Here is a 16,045-nt window from a genome sequence, read left to right as displayed (position 1 = left end):
CCTGTCCAGAGTGAACTGTCGTTTCAGCAGCTGTCTTTGGTCAGCAGTGTGAGTTTTTCTCTCTCCACTATCTGACACAGAGACACTGTGGAACCAGACCCAGACCAGAACCTAAACCCAAACCCAGGGTAGAGTGGTTCAGTGAATGTGGAGTGGAAGGTGTGGATGTGGATCAGTGTGTCAGAGGAAACTCTGTAGAAGGACAGAGAGCCAGCAGGCCAGTCCAGATACACTGCTACTCTGTTAGAGTCAGAGGAGGAGAGGGGAGGTATGTCTGTTGATCTGTTATTGTGACAGACAGAGTATCTGTTACCAGAGCAGAACAGACTCCAGGACTTTTCATTCCCTCCAAGCCTGCAGTCATCACCCTCTCCTCTGCTGCTGATTCCTCTGTAAGTCACTCCTATATAAACGTCTCCTTTCCTCTCGATCTCCCAGTAACAGCGACCAGTCAGACCATTTCTACACAGCAGCTGTTTCCAGAAGTCAAATCTCTCTGGGTGATCAGGATATGGCTGCTCCCCTATCACTGCCATCACCTTTCTGTTGTCTTCAGACAGGAGGAGGTTTCTGTTTGGGTCCAGTGTGAGTTCACAGGCATCTGATGGAGAACAAGACACAATACAGCAGCAGTTTAGAATAGAATAGAATAGAATAGAATAGAATAGAATAGAATGTCTTTATTGTCCACACGTGGACATTTTTGTTCAGATCAGCCACATACAAGAAATGCAGGGAGTTTGACATCAACAGTTTCTCATCTAATACACCTGTTCTGGTTATCTGTTGATTTATTGACAGTATGACAATTACTTTATTATTATAAAACATGATGTTATGAATGGATGTCACATACTGTGGTGTAGAAGGGCTTTCCATCTCAATAGTTGAGTGTTTGCTGCATTGTTTTCATGAATCAAACTAAATATACACTTACACTTTCTCAGACCTGGTATCAACCTCTGCACTCCACCATGGTCCACACTGGAGGAATAAACAAAGTCAGACCAGCAGATTCTCTTTGATGATGGAAACATTTAAAAACCTTCCCTATGAATGATTTCCACTCATATCCACCATTAAACATGAAACAGTATTCCTAAGCTTGTCAGTGTAACAGAGAAAATGTGTGTGACTCTCAGCCTTCTAGCAGACGTTGCCTTTCCATACATGAGAGTGTCCAGTCTCCAGTGTGGATCCTCCAGTCCAGCAGAGAGCAGCTTCACTCCTGAGGCTCCTGGATGATTGTAGCTCAGGTCCAGCTCTCTCAGATGGGAGGGGTTGGAGCTCAGAGCTGAGGCCAGAAAAGCACAGCCTTCCTCTGTGAGCAGACAGCCTGACAGCCTGCACGCACACACACACACACACACACACACACACACACACACACACACACACACACACACACACACATACACAAGCAGCAAACAGTGACATAGTGTGGCATTGTGTGTTCCATTAAAAAATAATATTGATAATCATCTCAGTTAAATTGTCCTCGATTTTGAAATAAAATCATCTCGATAACTATAACGACCACAGCAGAGTTCCTATCTTAAAGGAAAATTCTGTATATTTTCAACTTTGGCCTTTGCCATCATGACTGTTGATTGACAACACATACACACACACACACACACAAGCACACACAGCAAACACACTCTCCAACAGTTAAACTTGTCTTCAAATAGTTGTGACCCCTCCTTTAACAGGTTTATCTTTTCCTGTTTCAGCAATTTTATATAATTACCCAGTGTCTATAAAATACATCTGTTAAGTTTTTTTCAGTAAAAATCGTTTAGTTATAGCTTTAGCTATTCACTTCCCAGTGTTTGTTTCTCACCTACAAGAAAATAGGTTGTTTTACATTAGAAGCTTCTTATGCTCATGAGCTACTGCTCTGATTGGCTGGCCGTTGTGGAAGGCCCGCCCTCCTCTTAGCGCTGATTGGTCGATTTCAGACAGTTCAGTGTCTACATAGAAACTGGAGCAAAATCTGACTGGCTTGTACAAGGGGACGTGTTTTATAGTTGGTGACTCTGGGGAAATGGCATAGTAACATGATTCTGTTTTTGCCGGGCCTCTGGGACTGGCCTAGAAGAGAAAGTAGCTGGCTGACTGACTGACTGACTGACTGACTGACTGACTGACTGACTGACTGACTACCCATTGTTGAAAGTTGCACGAGAAGTGGCGTCAAGACTGACTGACCTGTTGAGAGTGACACCGGTGACTCTTCCTCACATCCATGTGCACATGGATGTGAGGAAGAGTCACCGGTGTCACTCTCAACAGGTCAGTCATCCATGTGCACATGGATGTGCACGTGCATGTGGAGTGTGCATGTATAACCTACATAACGTGTGCACATAAGTTTGCTCAAGTGCATCTCCATACACAAGTGAGGCTTAACTGTGTGAAATTCAAAATGTGTGCGCGCTTGCACACGCTGTGCATGTCAGCTTGAGTGTGTGTGTGTGTGTGCATGTGTGTACATTTATGTGTGTGTATGGGCACTCAAGACTTGAAATTCAATGTTAGTATGTTATGTTATGTTGACTCTGGGGAAATGGCATAGTAACATGATTCTGTTTTTGCCGGGCCTCTGGGACCGGCCTAGAAGAGAAAGTAGCTGGCTGACTGATTGACTGACTGACTGACTGACTGACTGACTGACTGACTACCCATTGTTGAAAGTTGCACGAGAAGTGGCGTTAAGACCTACACAGTCATGGTGGTATACGTGATATTGCACTGTTTGCACTGTCATGGTGTGTTTCTGACCCCAGATTTCAAACTGGAAAAACATGGCGGCTCGTTTGCAATCTTTCTCTTATATTATGAAAATAGTTCACTGAAATGTGTTTCTGAAAACCTTGAGGCAAGAAATCAGCCATGCAGCTGCTGAATCTGTCTTCATTTGACATTGACAATGTTTAGTTTTTAAGTTTGTGGTGAGTCACGCTACTACAAGCATCCCTTCAAATCCTGAATGAACATCTGCATAGCAACAGGTGTGTCATTGTTCACTTTATTGTCCAATCAAAGATGTTTATTCCACGGAAAACATAGTTATCAGGCATCACAACCTGAGAGAGAGAGAAACCAAATCGAGAAAAATTCAATTGAAATCAGTGATAGACTATTACAGACTGAAATTATTACTATTAAACAACATAGAAATTAATTCCCAGCAGAAATATCTCAAATATTAAACTCCATCTTGCCGTGACTGAGGCTCAGTGGACTGACTTAATTTCAGGCTGTAGTCTACTTTCTAACTCTGGTGCCGTGAATGTGCGACCTGTTGAGAGTGACACCGGTGACTCTTCCTCACATCCATGTGCACATGGATGTGCACGTGCATGTGGAGTGTGCATGTATAGCCTACATAACGTGTGCACATAAGTTTGCTCAAGTGCATCTCCATACACAAGTGAGGCTTAACTGTGTGAAGTTCAAAATGTGTGTGTGTGTGCGCGCTTGCACACGCTGTGCATGTCAGCTTGAGTGTGTGTGTGTGTGTGCATGTGTGTACATTTATGTGTGTGTATGGGCACTCAAGACTTGAAATTCAATGTTAGTATGTTATGTTATGTTTGAATGATATCTCTTATATATTTGAATAAATGTCTCAAAATAGACTGAAAACTTTGAGGCCCTTTTTCTCAAAAACATAGTTTGGTAACAGTCAAGACATAAAGGGGCATTCTTCTTTCCAACATTGTACACCCCCCCCAAACACAAACACACACACACACACACCACCCCTTTAAGTTTACTGTAATCACCTGTCCTCTGTCCTGTGTAGTGGTTTGCTGTTTAAGTTGCTTTCCTCAGTGGCGCTATAGCAACATCATACATTGAAATGGCCATAATTCATTCATTCATTGTCTTTAAGTCTGCAGTGGCGATTTCTGCTAACGGTGTAAATGTGGGTCTTTTCAAGTCACTTTGGGATCGTTTGGCTTCCCGAGACTTGCATTATGCTGGATGAGCTGCATGGAGCCATTTTATGGTTATTATCTGTTATTTTCAAGTCAGGTCCCCAGCAACTACAGTTGTTTCAGAAAAGGCTTGTACACCGTTCTGCTGTGGAGCTCAGGGTGCTGTATGGACTAACAAACTTCACCCAAGTTTCAGCTCGCATGGGGGCGAGTAGTAATAATGACTGAATTTTAATTTTTGGATGAACTATTCCTTTGATGGAATATCGTTAGTTCAAGCAGAACATACTATCATTACAACACTGTAGTCGTGCTGTGCCCAGCTGATCAGCTATCAGCTGTTTCATCCAAACAACTCTCTAGCTGATCAGTACCAGCTGACTCTCAATCACTAATCACATTCAAACAAGTCAATGAGGAGGTTGAATCTGTCAGCTCACACTCTCACTCTGCTGTTCATTGATGCCACTGCTGCTAGAGACCTGGTTGCTGTAAAACTCCCTCCACCTCCCCATCCTCCTCCTGTTATTGTCTGTACATAGGATGTTGTGTAATCTCATGCATGCTGCTTGGATTCATTGGGAAGCATCCTCAAGAGCAGAGCCTTTCTGCCAAATACAACTGTATAACCAAATACAAAATAGAAACAGGTGCTCTTCTTCCAAAAGGCTGCTTTGTAGGGGGATGCTGGACTTCAATGATAAGAGTTTGAGTTGAAAGAAAGCAGCTCACCAATATAATAATAAAAAAGAATATAACAAAAAAAGACGTCACCTCATTTTCACCAATTTATTTTTTGGCCATGACTGCTAGCGTGTTTCGGTATTACATCTTGCTCTGATTAAGGACTAAATTGGTGAAAATGAGGTAATGTCTTTTTTGTTATATTCTTTTTTATTATTATATTGGTGTGCTGCTTTCTTTCAACTCGACCAACTGTATAACCATTTGCAATAAATGGTCTAAACTCCTTTGACACAAGTGTCTCTGACTGAAATGTGCATGTAAAGCAGAATTTAAACTGCCGTCTGTTGAACAGTAACAGTAATCCTGACCTGAGAGTTTCCAGTCTACAGTGTGGACTTCCCAGTCCAGCAGAGAGCAGCTTCACTCCTGAATCCTGCAGGTCGTTGTTACTCAGGTCCAGCTGTCTCAGACTGGAGGACTGGGAGCTGAGAACTGAGGCCAGAGCTTCACAGCTTCTCTCTGACAGCTGACAGCCACTCAGCCTGAGGAAGAATTAGTGATGAACAACAACTTTAAATGTATTTCTTTGTAGTTATACTCCAAAAAACATGGCCACCATCAGCCAATCAGCTTTCAGCATCAATTAGACAAGGTTAGCAGTGGTCAATCAGCACATAATTTAATGGGTATGTGCAACTATGGACCTTGAAGTACTGTGTAAAATTTGGAAGGAATCAGAGATCAGGCTATAGTTACAATTCAAAAATCTGACAATTAAAATGTAGAGATCTCTTGCTCTAATTTACCTATAGATATGGAATGGTCAAAAGATTCATCTGGTCATGACAAGCAACTTTGCCAATACAAGTCTTCATGCCAAATGTATTTGTTTTCCGTCATTTTGACTCTCACCAAATTTGACACACAGCAGTCTGGACTGCCCCTAATAAAAGTACTCATGATGGCTTTATTCTATGTTAAATAAATTTGGTGGACATGTGTAGGTAGACTGCCCAAGGTAACGTGGAAGGTTTGGTGGTATTTAGTCTACAGGTGGTGGTATAGCAATATTCTAATTTTAAAATGGCCATTACTTGCAGTAGACAGATGCAAATGATTGAGCAGAAACTCGGGTGAATTTTGTTAGGTTATACAGCAGGTCCTGAGCTCCAAAGCGGAACGGCTTTGAAGCCTTCTGCAAAACTGGGACCTGACTTAACCTGACTTCATAGTTAAAGAAAACAACCGAAAATAACCACAAAAATGGCTCCATGCAGCTCGTCCAGCATAATGCAAGTCTCCTGAAGTCAAACGATCCCAAAGTGACTTGAAAATACTGACATTTACACAATTATTTAGCTGAAATCGCCATTGTAGCTGATCTTTCAAATTGCGCGCACCCCAGCCTCGATAGGTAAGACTAGCTCGAATTAGCAGAAATAAGACTTCCTGTTTGGCCGTTTAGCCTCCAAAATAAAAGCTTGACATTTTTAAACAGGTAGAATTACTGTTTTAAACCAATTACTTTGTATTTTATTGTGAAATTCAGTAAGTGAGCACCCATATTAATGTTTGATGTCATAATAATGAAGAAAAATTCCATAAGATGTGCCATTTTTAACTATAAACTATTACAATGTGCAGAATACATACAGAAGAGAGACTAAAGTGGACATCAAACATTAATATGGGTGCTGACCTATTGAATTTGATGATTAAATACAAAGTAATTGATTTAAAACAGTATTTCTACCTATTTTCAGATCCCACGCTTTTATTTTGAAGGCTAAAGGGCCAAACCAGAAGTCTTGTTTTTGCTAATTCGAGCTAGTCTTACCTACCTCATTTTGAAATAACAGCTACAGTGGCGATTTCAGCTAAATAATGCTGGACGAGCTGCATGGAGCCATTTTATGGTTATTATCTGTTATTTTCAAGTCAGGTTTCTATGACTTCTGCGCTGTTCTGCTGTGGAGCTCAGGGCGCTGTATGGACTAACAAACCTCACCCAAGTTTCAGCTCGCATGGGGGGGTGAGTAGTAATAATGACTGAATTTTCATATTTGGATGAACTATTCCTTTAATGGAATATCTTTAGTTCAAGCAGAACACTGTAGTCGTGCTGTGCCCAGCTGATCAGCTATCAGCTGTTTCATCCAAACAACTCTCCAGCTGATCAGTACCAGCTGACTCTCAATCACCAATCACATTCAAACAAGTCAATGAGGAGGTCGAATCTGTCAGCTCACACTCTCACTCTGCTGTTCATTGATGCCACTGCTGCTAGAGACCTGGTTGCTGCAAAACTCCCTCCACCTCCCCATCCTCCTCCTGTTATTGTCTGTACATAGGATGTTGTGTCATGCATGCTGCTTGGATTCATTGGAAAGCATCCTCAAGAGCAGAGCCTTTCTGCCAAATACAACTGTATAACCAAATACAAAATAGAAACAGGTGCTCTTCTTCCAAAAGGCTGCTTTGTACCTGGGTGCTGGACTTCAATGATAAGAGTTTGAGTTGAAAGAAAGCAGCTCACCAATATAATAATAAAAAAGAATATAACAAACAAGACGTCACCTCATTTTCACCAATTTATTTTTTGGCCATGACTGCTAGCGTGTTTCGGTATTACATCTTGCTCTGATTAAGGACTAAATTGGTGAAAATGAGGTAATGTCTTTTTTGTTATATTCTTTTTTATTATTATATTGGTGTGCTGCTTTCTTTCAACTCGACCAACTGTATAACCATTTGCAATAAATGGTCTAAACTCCTTTGACACAAGTGTCTCTGACTGAAATGTGCATGTAAAGCAGAATTTAAACTGCCGTCTGTTGAACAGTAACAGTAATCCTGACCTGAGAGTTTCCAGTCTACAGTGTGGACTCCCCAGTCCAGCAGAGAGCAGCTTCACTCCTGAATCCTGCAGGTCGTTGTTACTCAGGTCCAGCTGTCTCAGACTGGAGGACTGGGAGCTGAGAACTGAGGCCAGAGCTTCACAGCTTCTCTCTGACAGCTGACAGCCACTCAGCCTGAGGAAGAATTAGTGATGAACAACAACTTTAAATGTATTTCTTTGTAGTTATACTCCAAAAAACATGGCCACCATCAGCCAATCAGCTTTCAGCATCAATTAGACAAGGTTAGCAGTGGTCAATCAGCACATAATTTAATGGGTATGTGCAACTATGGACCTTGAAGTACTGTGTAAAATTTGGAAGGAATCAGAGATCAGGCTATAGTTACAATTCAAAAATCTGACAATTAAAATGTAGAGATCTCTTGCTCTAATTTACCTATAGATATGGAATGGTCAAAAGATTCATCTGGTCATGACAAGCAACTTTGCCAATACAAGTCTTCATGCCAAATGTATTTGTTTTCCGTCATTTTGACTCTCACCAAATTTGACACACAGCAGTCTGGACTGCCCCTAATAAAAGTACTCATGATGGCTTTATTCTATGTTAAATAAATTTGGTGGACATGTGTAGGTAGACTGCCCAAGGTAACGTGGAAGGTTTGGTGGTATTTAGTCTACAGGTGGTGGTATAGCAATATTCTAATTTTAAAATGGCCATTACTTGCAGTAGACAGATGCAAATGATTGAGCAGAAACTCGGGTGAATTTTGTTAGGTTATACAGCAGGTCCTGAGCTCCAAAGCGGAACGGCTTTGAAGCCTTCTGCAAAACTGGGACCTGACTTAACCTGACTTCATAGTTAAAGAAAACAACCGAAAATAACCACAAAAATGGCTCCATGCAGCTCGTCCAGCATAATGCAAGTCTCCTGAAGTCAAACGATCCCAAAGTGACTTGAAAATACTGACATTTACACAATTATTTAGCTGAAATCGCCATTGTAGCTGATCTTTCAAATTGCGCGCACCCCAGCCTCGATAGGTAAGACTAGCTCGAATTAGCAGAAATAAGACTTCCTGTTTGGCCGTTTAGCCTCCAAAATAAAAGCTTGACATTTTTAAACAGGTAGAATTACTGTTTTAAACCAATTACTTTGTATTTTATTGTGAAATTCAGTAAGTGAGCACCCATATTAATGTTTGATGTCATAATAATGAAGAAAAATTCCATAAGATGTGCCATTTTTAACTATAAACTATTACAATGTGCAGAATACATACAGAAGAGAGACTAAAGTGGACATCAAACATTAATATGGGTGCTGACCTATTGAATTTGATGATTAAATACAAAGTAATTGATTTAAAACAGTATTTCTACCTATTTTCAGATCCCACGCTTTTATTTTGAAGGCTAAAGGGCCAAACCAGAAGTCTTGTTTTTGCTAATTCGAGCTAGTCTTACCTACCTCATTTTGAAATAACAGCTACAGTGGCGATTTCAGCTAAATAATGCTGGACGAGCTGCATGGAGCCATTTTATGGTTATTATCTGTTATTTTCAAGTCAGGTTTCTATGACTTCTGCGCTGTTCTGCTGTGGAGCTCAGGGCGCTGTATGGACTAACAAACCTCACCCAAGTTTCAGCTCGCATGGGGGGGTGAGTAGTAATAATGACTGAATTTTCATATTTGGATGAACTATTCCTTTAATGGAATATCTTTAGTTCAAGCAGAACACTGTAGTCGTGCTGTGCCCAGCTGATCAGCTATCAGCTGTTTCATCCAAACAACTCTCCAGCTGATCAGTACCAGCTGACTCTCAATCACCAATCACATTCAAACAAGTCAATGAGGAGGTCGAATCTGTCAGCTCACACTCTCACTCTGCTGTTCATTGATGCCACTGCTGCTAGAGACCTGGTTGCTGCAAAACTCCCTCCACCTCCCCATCCTCCTCCTGTTATTGTCTGTACATAGGATGTTGTGTCATGCATGCTGCTTGGATTCATTGGAAAGCATCCTCAAGAGCAGAGCCTTTCTGCCAAATACAACTGTATAACCAAATACAAAATAGAAACAGGTGCTCTTCTTCCAAAAGGCTGCTTTGTACCTGGGTGCTGGACTTCAATGATAAGAGTTTGAGTTGAAAGAAAGCAGCTCACCAATATAATAATAAAAAAGAATATAACAAACAAGACGTCACCTCATTTTCACCAATTTATTTTTTGGCCATGACTGCTAGCGTGTTTCGGTATTACATCTTGCTCTGATTAAGGACTAAATTGGTGAAAATGAGGTAATGTCTTTTTTGTTATATTCTTTTTTATTATTATATTGGTGTGCTGCTTTCTTTCAACTCGACCAACTGTATAACCATTTGCAATAAATGGTCTAAACTCCTTTGACACAAGTGTCTCTGACTGAAATGTGCATGTAAAGCAGAATTTAAACTGCCGTCTGTTGAACAGTAACAGTAATCCTGACCTGAGAGTTTCCAGTCTACAGTGTGGACTCCCCAGTCCAGCAGAGAGCAGCTTCACTCCTGAATCCTGCAGGTCGTTGTTACTCAGGTCCAGCTGTCTCAGACTGGAGGACTGGGAGCTGAGAACTGAGGCCAGAGCTTCACAGCTTCTCTCTGACAGCTGACAGCCACTCAGCCTGAGGAAGAATTAGTGATGAACAACAACTTTAAATGTATTTCTTTGTAGTTATACTCCAAAAAACATGGCCACCATCAGCCAATCAGCTTTCAGCATCAATTAGACAAGGTTAGCAGTGGTCAATCAGCACATAATTTAATGGGTATGTGCAACTATGGACCTTGAAGTACTGTGTAAAATTTGGAAGGAATCAGAGATCAGGCTATAGTTACAATTCAAAAATCTGACAATTAAAATGTAGAGATCTCTTGCTCTAATTTACCTATAGATATGGAATGGTCAAAAGATTCATCTGGTCATGACAAGCAACTTTGCCAATACAAGTCTTCATGCCAAATGTATTTGTTTTCCGTCATTTTGACTCTCACCAAATTTGACACACAGCAGTCTGGACTGCCCCTAATAAAAGTACTCATGATGGCTTTATTCTATGTTAAATAAATTTGGTGGACATTTGTAGGTAGACTGCCCAAGGTAACGTGGAAAGTTTGGTGGTATTTAGTCTACAGGTGGTGGTATAGCAATATTCTAATTTTAAAATGGCCATTACTTGCAGTAGACAGATGCAAATGATTGAGCAGAAACTCGGGTGAATTTTGTTAGGTTATACAGCAGGTCCTGAGCTCCACAGCGGAACGGCTTTGAAGCCTTCTGCAAAACTGGGACCTGACTTAACCTGACTTCATAGTTAAAGAAAACAACCGAAAATAACCACAAAAATGGCTCCATGCAGCTCGTCCAGCATAATGCAAGTCTCCTGAAGTCAAACGATCCCAAAGTGACTTGAAAATACTGATATTTACACAATTATTTAGCTGAAATCGCCATTGTAGCTGATATTTCAAATTGCGCGCACCCCAGCCTCGATAGGTAAGACTAGCTCGAATTAGCAGAAATAAGACTTCCTGTTTGGCCGTTTAGCCTCCAAAATAAAAGCTTGACATTTTTAAACAGGTAGAATTACTGTTTTAAACCAATTACTTTGTATTTTATTGTGAAATTCAGTAAGTGAGCACCCATATTAATGTTTGATGTCATAATAATGAAGAAAAATTCCATAAGATGTGCCATTTTTAACTATAAACTATTACAATGTGCAGAATACATACAGAAGAGAGACTAAAGTGGACATCAAACATTAATATGGGTGCTGACCTATTGAATTTGATGATTAAATACAAAGTAATTGATTTAAAACAGTATTTCTACCTATTTTCAGATCCCACGCTTTTATTTTGAAGGCTAAAGGGCCAAACCAGAAGTCTTGTTTTTGCTAATTCGAGCTAGTCTTACCTACCTCATTTTGAAATAACAGCTACAGTGGCGATTTCAGCTAAATAATGCTGGACGAGCTGCATGGAGCCATTTTATGGTTATTATCTGTTATTTTCAAGTCAGGTTTCTATGACTTCTGCGCTGTTCTGCTGTGGAGCTCAGGGCGCTGTATGGACTAACAAACCTCACCCAAGTTTCAGCTCGCATGGGAGGGTGAGTAGTAATAATGACTGAATTTTCATATTTGGATGAACTAGTCCTTTAATGGAATATCTTTAGTTCAAGCAGAACACTGTAGTCGTGCTGTGCCCAGCTGATCAGCTATCAGCTGTTTCATCCAAACAACTCTCCAGCTGATCAGTACCAGCTGACTCTCAATCACCAATCACATTCAAACAAGTCAATGAGGAGGTCGAATCTGTCAGCTCACACTCTCACTCTGCTGTTCATTGATGCCACTGCTGCTAGAGACCTGGTTGCTGCAAAACTCCCTCCACCTCCCCATCCTCCTCCTGTTATTGTCTGTACATAGGATGTTGTGTCATGCATGCTGCTTGGATTCATTGGAAAGCATCCTCAAGAGCAGAGCCTTTCTGCCAAATACAACTGTATAACCAAATACAAAATAGAAACAGGTGCTCTTCTTCCAAAAGGCTGCTTTGTACCTGGGTGCTGGACTTCAATGATAAGAGTTTGAGTTGAAAGAAAGCAGCTCACCAATATAATAATAAAAAAGAATATAACAAACAAGACGTCACCTGACTTTCACCAATTTACTTTTTTTTCCATGACTGCTAGCGTGTTTCAGTATTACACCTTGCTCTTATTAAGGAATAAATTGGTGAAAATGAGGTAATGTCTTTTTTGTTCTATTCTTTTTTTATTATTTTATTGGTGTGCTGCTTTCTTTAAACTCAAACAACTGTATAACCATTTGCAATAAATGGTCTAAACTCCTTTGACGCAAGTGTCTCTGACTGAAATGTGCATGTAAAGCAGAATTTAAATGGCCGTCTGTTGAACAGTAACAGTAATCCTGACCTGAGAGTTTCCAGTCTACAGTGTGGACTCCCCAGTCCAGCAGAGAGCAGCTTCACTCCTGAATCCTGCAGGTCGTTGTTACTCAGGTCCAGCTCTCTCAGACTGGAGGACTGGGAGATGAGAACTGAGGCCAGAGCTTCACAGCTACTCTCTGACAGCTGACAGCCACTCAGCCTGAGGAAGAATTAGTAATGAACAACAACTTTAAAAGTATTTCTTTTTTCTCTCCTGTATAAAAGTCATATATTGAATCTATTCAGTTATCTATGCACTTACACAGCTTTATTGGAGGCTTTGACCACTGGAAGCAGTCTCAGAAGAGCCTCATTTGAAGCAGAGTATTTCTTCAGGTCAAACACATCCTGCTCTTTTTCTGATGACAGTAACATGAAGACCAGAGCCGACCACTGAGCAGGGGAGAGTCTCTCTGTGGAGAGTCTTCCTGATCTCAGGTACTGTTGGATCTCCTCCACTAGAGAATGGTCATTCAGCTCATTCAGACAGTGGAACAGATTGATGCTTCTCTCTGGAGAGGGAGTCTCCCTGATCTTCTCCTGGACGTACTGGACTGTTTTCTGATTGGTCTGTGAGCTACTTCCTGTCTGTGTCAGCAGGCCTTGTAAGAGAGTCTGATTGGTCTCCAGTGAAAGTCCCAGGAGGAAGCGGAGGAACAAGTCCAGGTGTCCATTTGGACTCTGTAAGGCCTTGTCCACAGCACTCTGGTAGAGATGATTTACCTGAGATTTGTCTCTGGATGTTGATTGAGTTTCTAACAGCACATTGACACCAGAGTCCATGAATGAGACGATGACATAAACAGCAGCCAGAAACTCCTGAATGCTCAGATGGACAAAGCAGAAAACCTTGTCCTGGTACAGCCCACACTCCTCTTTAAAGATCTGTGTGAACACTCCTGAATACACTGAGGCTGCTCTGATATCAATGCCACACTCTTTCAGGTCTGCTTCATAGAAGATCAGGTTGCCTTTCTCCAGCTGGTCAAATGCCAGTTTTCCCAGAGAGAGAATCATCTTCCTGCTCTCTGTAGTCCAGAGTGGATCTGTCTCAGCTCTCCCATGATACTTGACATTCCCCTGTTTGGACTGAACCACCAGGAAGTGGATGTACATCTCAGTCAGGGTCTTGGGCAGGTCTCCTCCCTCACTGGTTCTCAACACATGCTCCAGAACTGTAGCAGTGATCCAACAGAAGACTGGGATGTGGCACATGATGTGGAGGCTTCGTGAAGTCTTGATGTGGGAGATTATTCTGCTGGCCTGCTCCTCATCTGTGAATCTCTTCCTGAAGTACTCCTCCTTCTGTGGGTCAGTGAAGCCTCTCACCTCTGTCACCACGTCAACACACTCAGGAGGGATCTGATTGGCTGCTGCAGGTCGTGTGGTTATCCAGAGGCGAGCAGTGGGAAGCAGTTTCCCCTTGATGAGGTTTGTCAGCAGCACATCCACTGAGGTTGACTCTGTAACATCAGTCAGGATCTCGTTGTTCTTGAAGTCTAGAGGAAGTCGACACTCATCCAGACCGTCAAAGATGAACACCACCTGGAACTTGTCAAACCTGCAGATTCCTGCTTCTTTGGTTTCAATAAAGAAGTGATGAAGAAGTTCCACCAAGCTGTACTTTTTCCCTTTCAGCAGATTCAGCTCTCGGAAAGTGAATGGAAATGTGAACCATATATCCTGGTTGGCTTTGTCTTCAGCCCAGTCCAGAGTGAACTTCTGTGTTAAGACTGTTTTCCCAATGCCAGCCACTCCCTTTGTCATCAATGTTCTGGTTGGCTGATCTCTTCCAGGTAAGGGTTTAAAGATGTCTTCACATTTGATTGGTGTTTCTGGTCTTGCTGGTTTCCTGTATGCGGTTTCAATCTGTCTGACCTCATGTTCATCATTGACCTCTCCACTCCCTCCCTCTGTGATGTAAAGCTCTGTGTAGATCTGATTCAGAAGTGTCGGGTTTCCAGCTTTAGCAATCCCCTCAAACACACACTGAAACTTCTCCTTCAGATTGGATTTGAGTTTACGCTGGCAGATGGCATCAAGAGTTTCTGAATGAACAAAGAACAAATAATGTTAATGAGTGGATATTTCGATAAACATGAGAAATGTGAACATTTCCTGGTAAAAGTATATATTTCCACTCCATCTATTCATCTCATCACTGGTGAGACAAAACAGGTCCTGACTATGTGTGCAGCTCAATGTGAAAGGCAACTGGTGTGGTGATTGCAAGGGTATTCTCCTGTGTTTTGCGAGTGTTTGACCTCTCCCAAAAGTTTTAAGTTTAGTTTGGTCTGCGTCTCATGTGTTAACTAAATGAACTGTCAACAGAGCACCGAGGCGAACTGGATTCCAAGAGCGGAGGAGCGTGCTGGCTGGGTTTCATGTGCTGGAACTGGGCCTACCTCCTGAGCGTTTTCGGGTAATCATGTATACACGGGCAACCTGGCCCTGGAAGCCCTAGATGAACGCTGTGGTCAGTGTCATGCACAGTTTGCCCAGGGTTTGGTTTGCTGCGATAATAGGTTTGGCAAATGTTTTTCCATCAAGTTAAACCTGTTAAAAGCCTCTTACTGCTCTGCAGAGAGTCAGCCAGATCCTCCTGCTTCATTCTCCTCAGGAACTGCAGTGTGATCTTCAGAAAAGCCTCTCTGCTGCTCCTCCTCTGCTCTTCCTCCTCACTGTCCTCCACCTCATCCTCCCTCTGTCTCTCTAAGCATTCTGGGTAATCTGGACTCAGAACCCTCTGGAACCTTTTCAGCTCATTCTTCAGGAAGGTGACAATGTTCTCCTCAAGCAGCTGGAACAGAATAACATATGAATTAAACTTTCTTATTAAAATCATGGAACACAACATCAGATCCATCTTGCATAGAGTGAAAGTCCACTGGTCTAAAGAGTGCTGCATGGAGACGGAATGTTTGTTTTGCATTTCACTTGTTGGTGAAGTAAAGGTGTTGTTGTGCATTTACACACCATAAATATGGAGTCCAGGTCTGTTTGATGCTCCTGGGCAGACTGACCACTGGGAACCTCTGACCTCTTCTGGTGGAGTCTGGGACACACACACACACATATACATTTAAAACATTTTAAATACTTTACTTGAATTCTCTCATTCACAGATTCAAACGTTTTAAGGTTCTACGGTGATGGATACTTAAAGGAATAGTTCACCCACAAATAAAAATGTTGTCAATATCTTCACCCTCTCATGTCAGTTGAAAAACTGGTGAAGTTTGTATGTCAGTATAACACACAGTGAGCTGGATGGCACAGCTTCATATCAGCCTTCTCCAAAACAACTGTTTCTTTAGAGTTTCAGAAAGCTAAAAAATGACGAAAGTTACTGCAAACAGCAGAATGCAAGTGTCGTGAAGCCAAATGATTGCACTGTGGGTCCAAAAGTCCAATATTTACCTCATTATCTCCTAGATTTTTCCCTCTCTCAGAACTCTCCACTCTCTCTGGTCCCTCTACAGAGATTCCTGCTGCCTTCAGGTGCTGCTTGTCAGCTTGTACTTCTGAGTTTTACAGTCATTAATACAACTACAAGT

General features: G+C 41.7%; 1 protein-coding gene across 1 annotated transcript in view; it reads right to left on the bottom strand.

Moving 5' to 3' along the window:
• The window catches only part of LOC139641206 (uncharacterized), a gene marked incomplete at its 5' end in the record, with an annotated part of 50,787 nt that extends 35,155 nt beyond the window's left edge, over positions 1-15,632 (bottom strand). The window contains 10 exons of the mRNA XM_071515493.1: positions 54-601; positions 938-984; positions 1,171-1,344; positions 5,003-5,176; positions 7,493-7,666; positions 9,983-10,156; positions 12,475-12,648; positions 12,751-14,536; positions 15,063-15,288; positions 15,465-15,632. Coding sequence (XP_071371594.1) covers positions 54-601; positions 938-984; positions 1,171-1,344; positions 5,003-5,176; positions 7,493-7,666; positions 9,983-10,156; positions 12,475-12,648; positions 12,751-14,536; positions 15,063-15,288; positions 15,465-15,632 — 3,645 coding nt within the window. The remainder of the gene's footprint in view (positions 1-53; positions 602-937; positions 985-1,170; positions 1,345-5,002; positions 5,177-7,492; positions 7,667-9,982; positions 10,157-12,474; positions 12,649-12,750; positions 14,537-15,062; positions 15,289-15,464) is intronic.
• Positions 15,633-16,045: the final 413 nt, after the last annotated feature.

The sequence above is a fragment of the Centroberyx affinis genome, unplaced genomic scaffold, assembly GCF_046629955.1.
Source record: "Centroberyx affinis isolate AG114_WGS23_722 - 3 ecotype Tasmania unplaced genomic scaffold, CSIRO-AGI_Caff_v1 ptg000355l_1, whole genome shotgun sequence".
Classification (NCBI taxonomy): Eukaryota; Metazoa; Chordata; class Actinopteri; order Beryciformes; family Berycidae; genus Centroberyx; species Centroberyx affinis.
The sequence above is the reverse complement of the archived record's forward strand: the minus strand, read 5'-3'. Positions and strand labels throughout refer to the sequence as shown.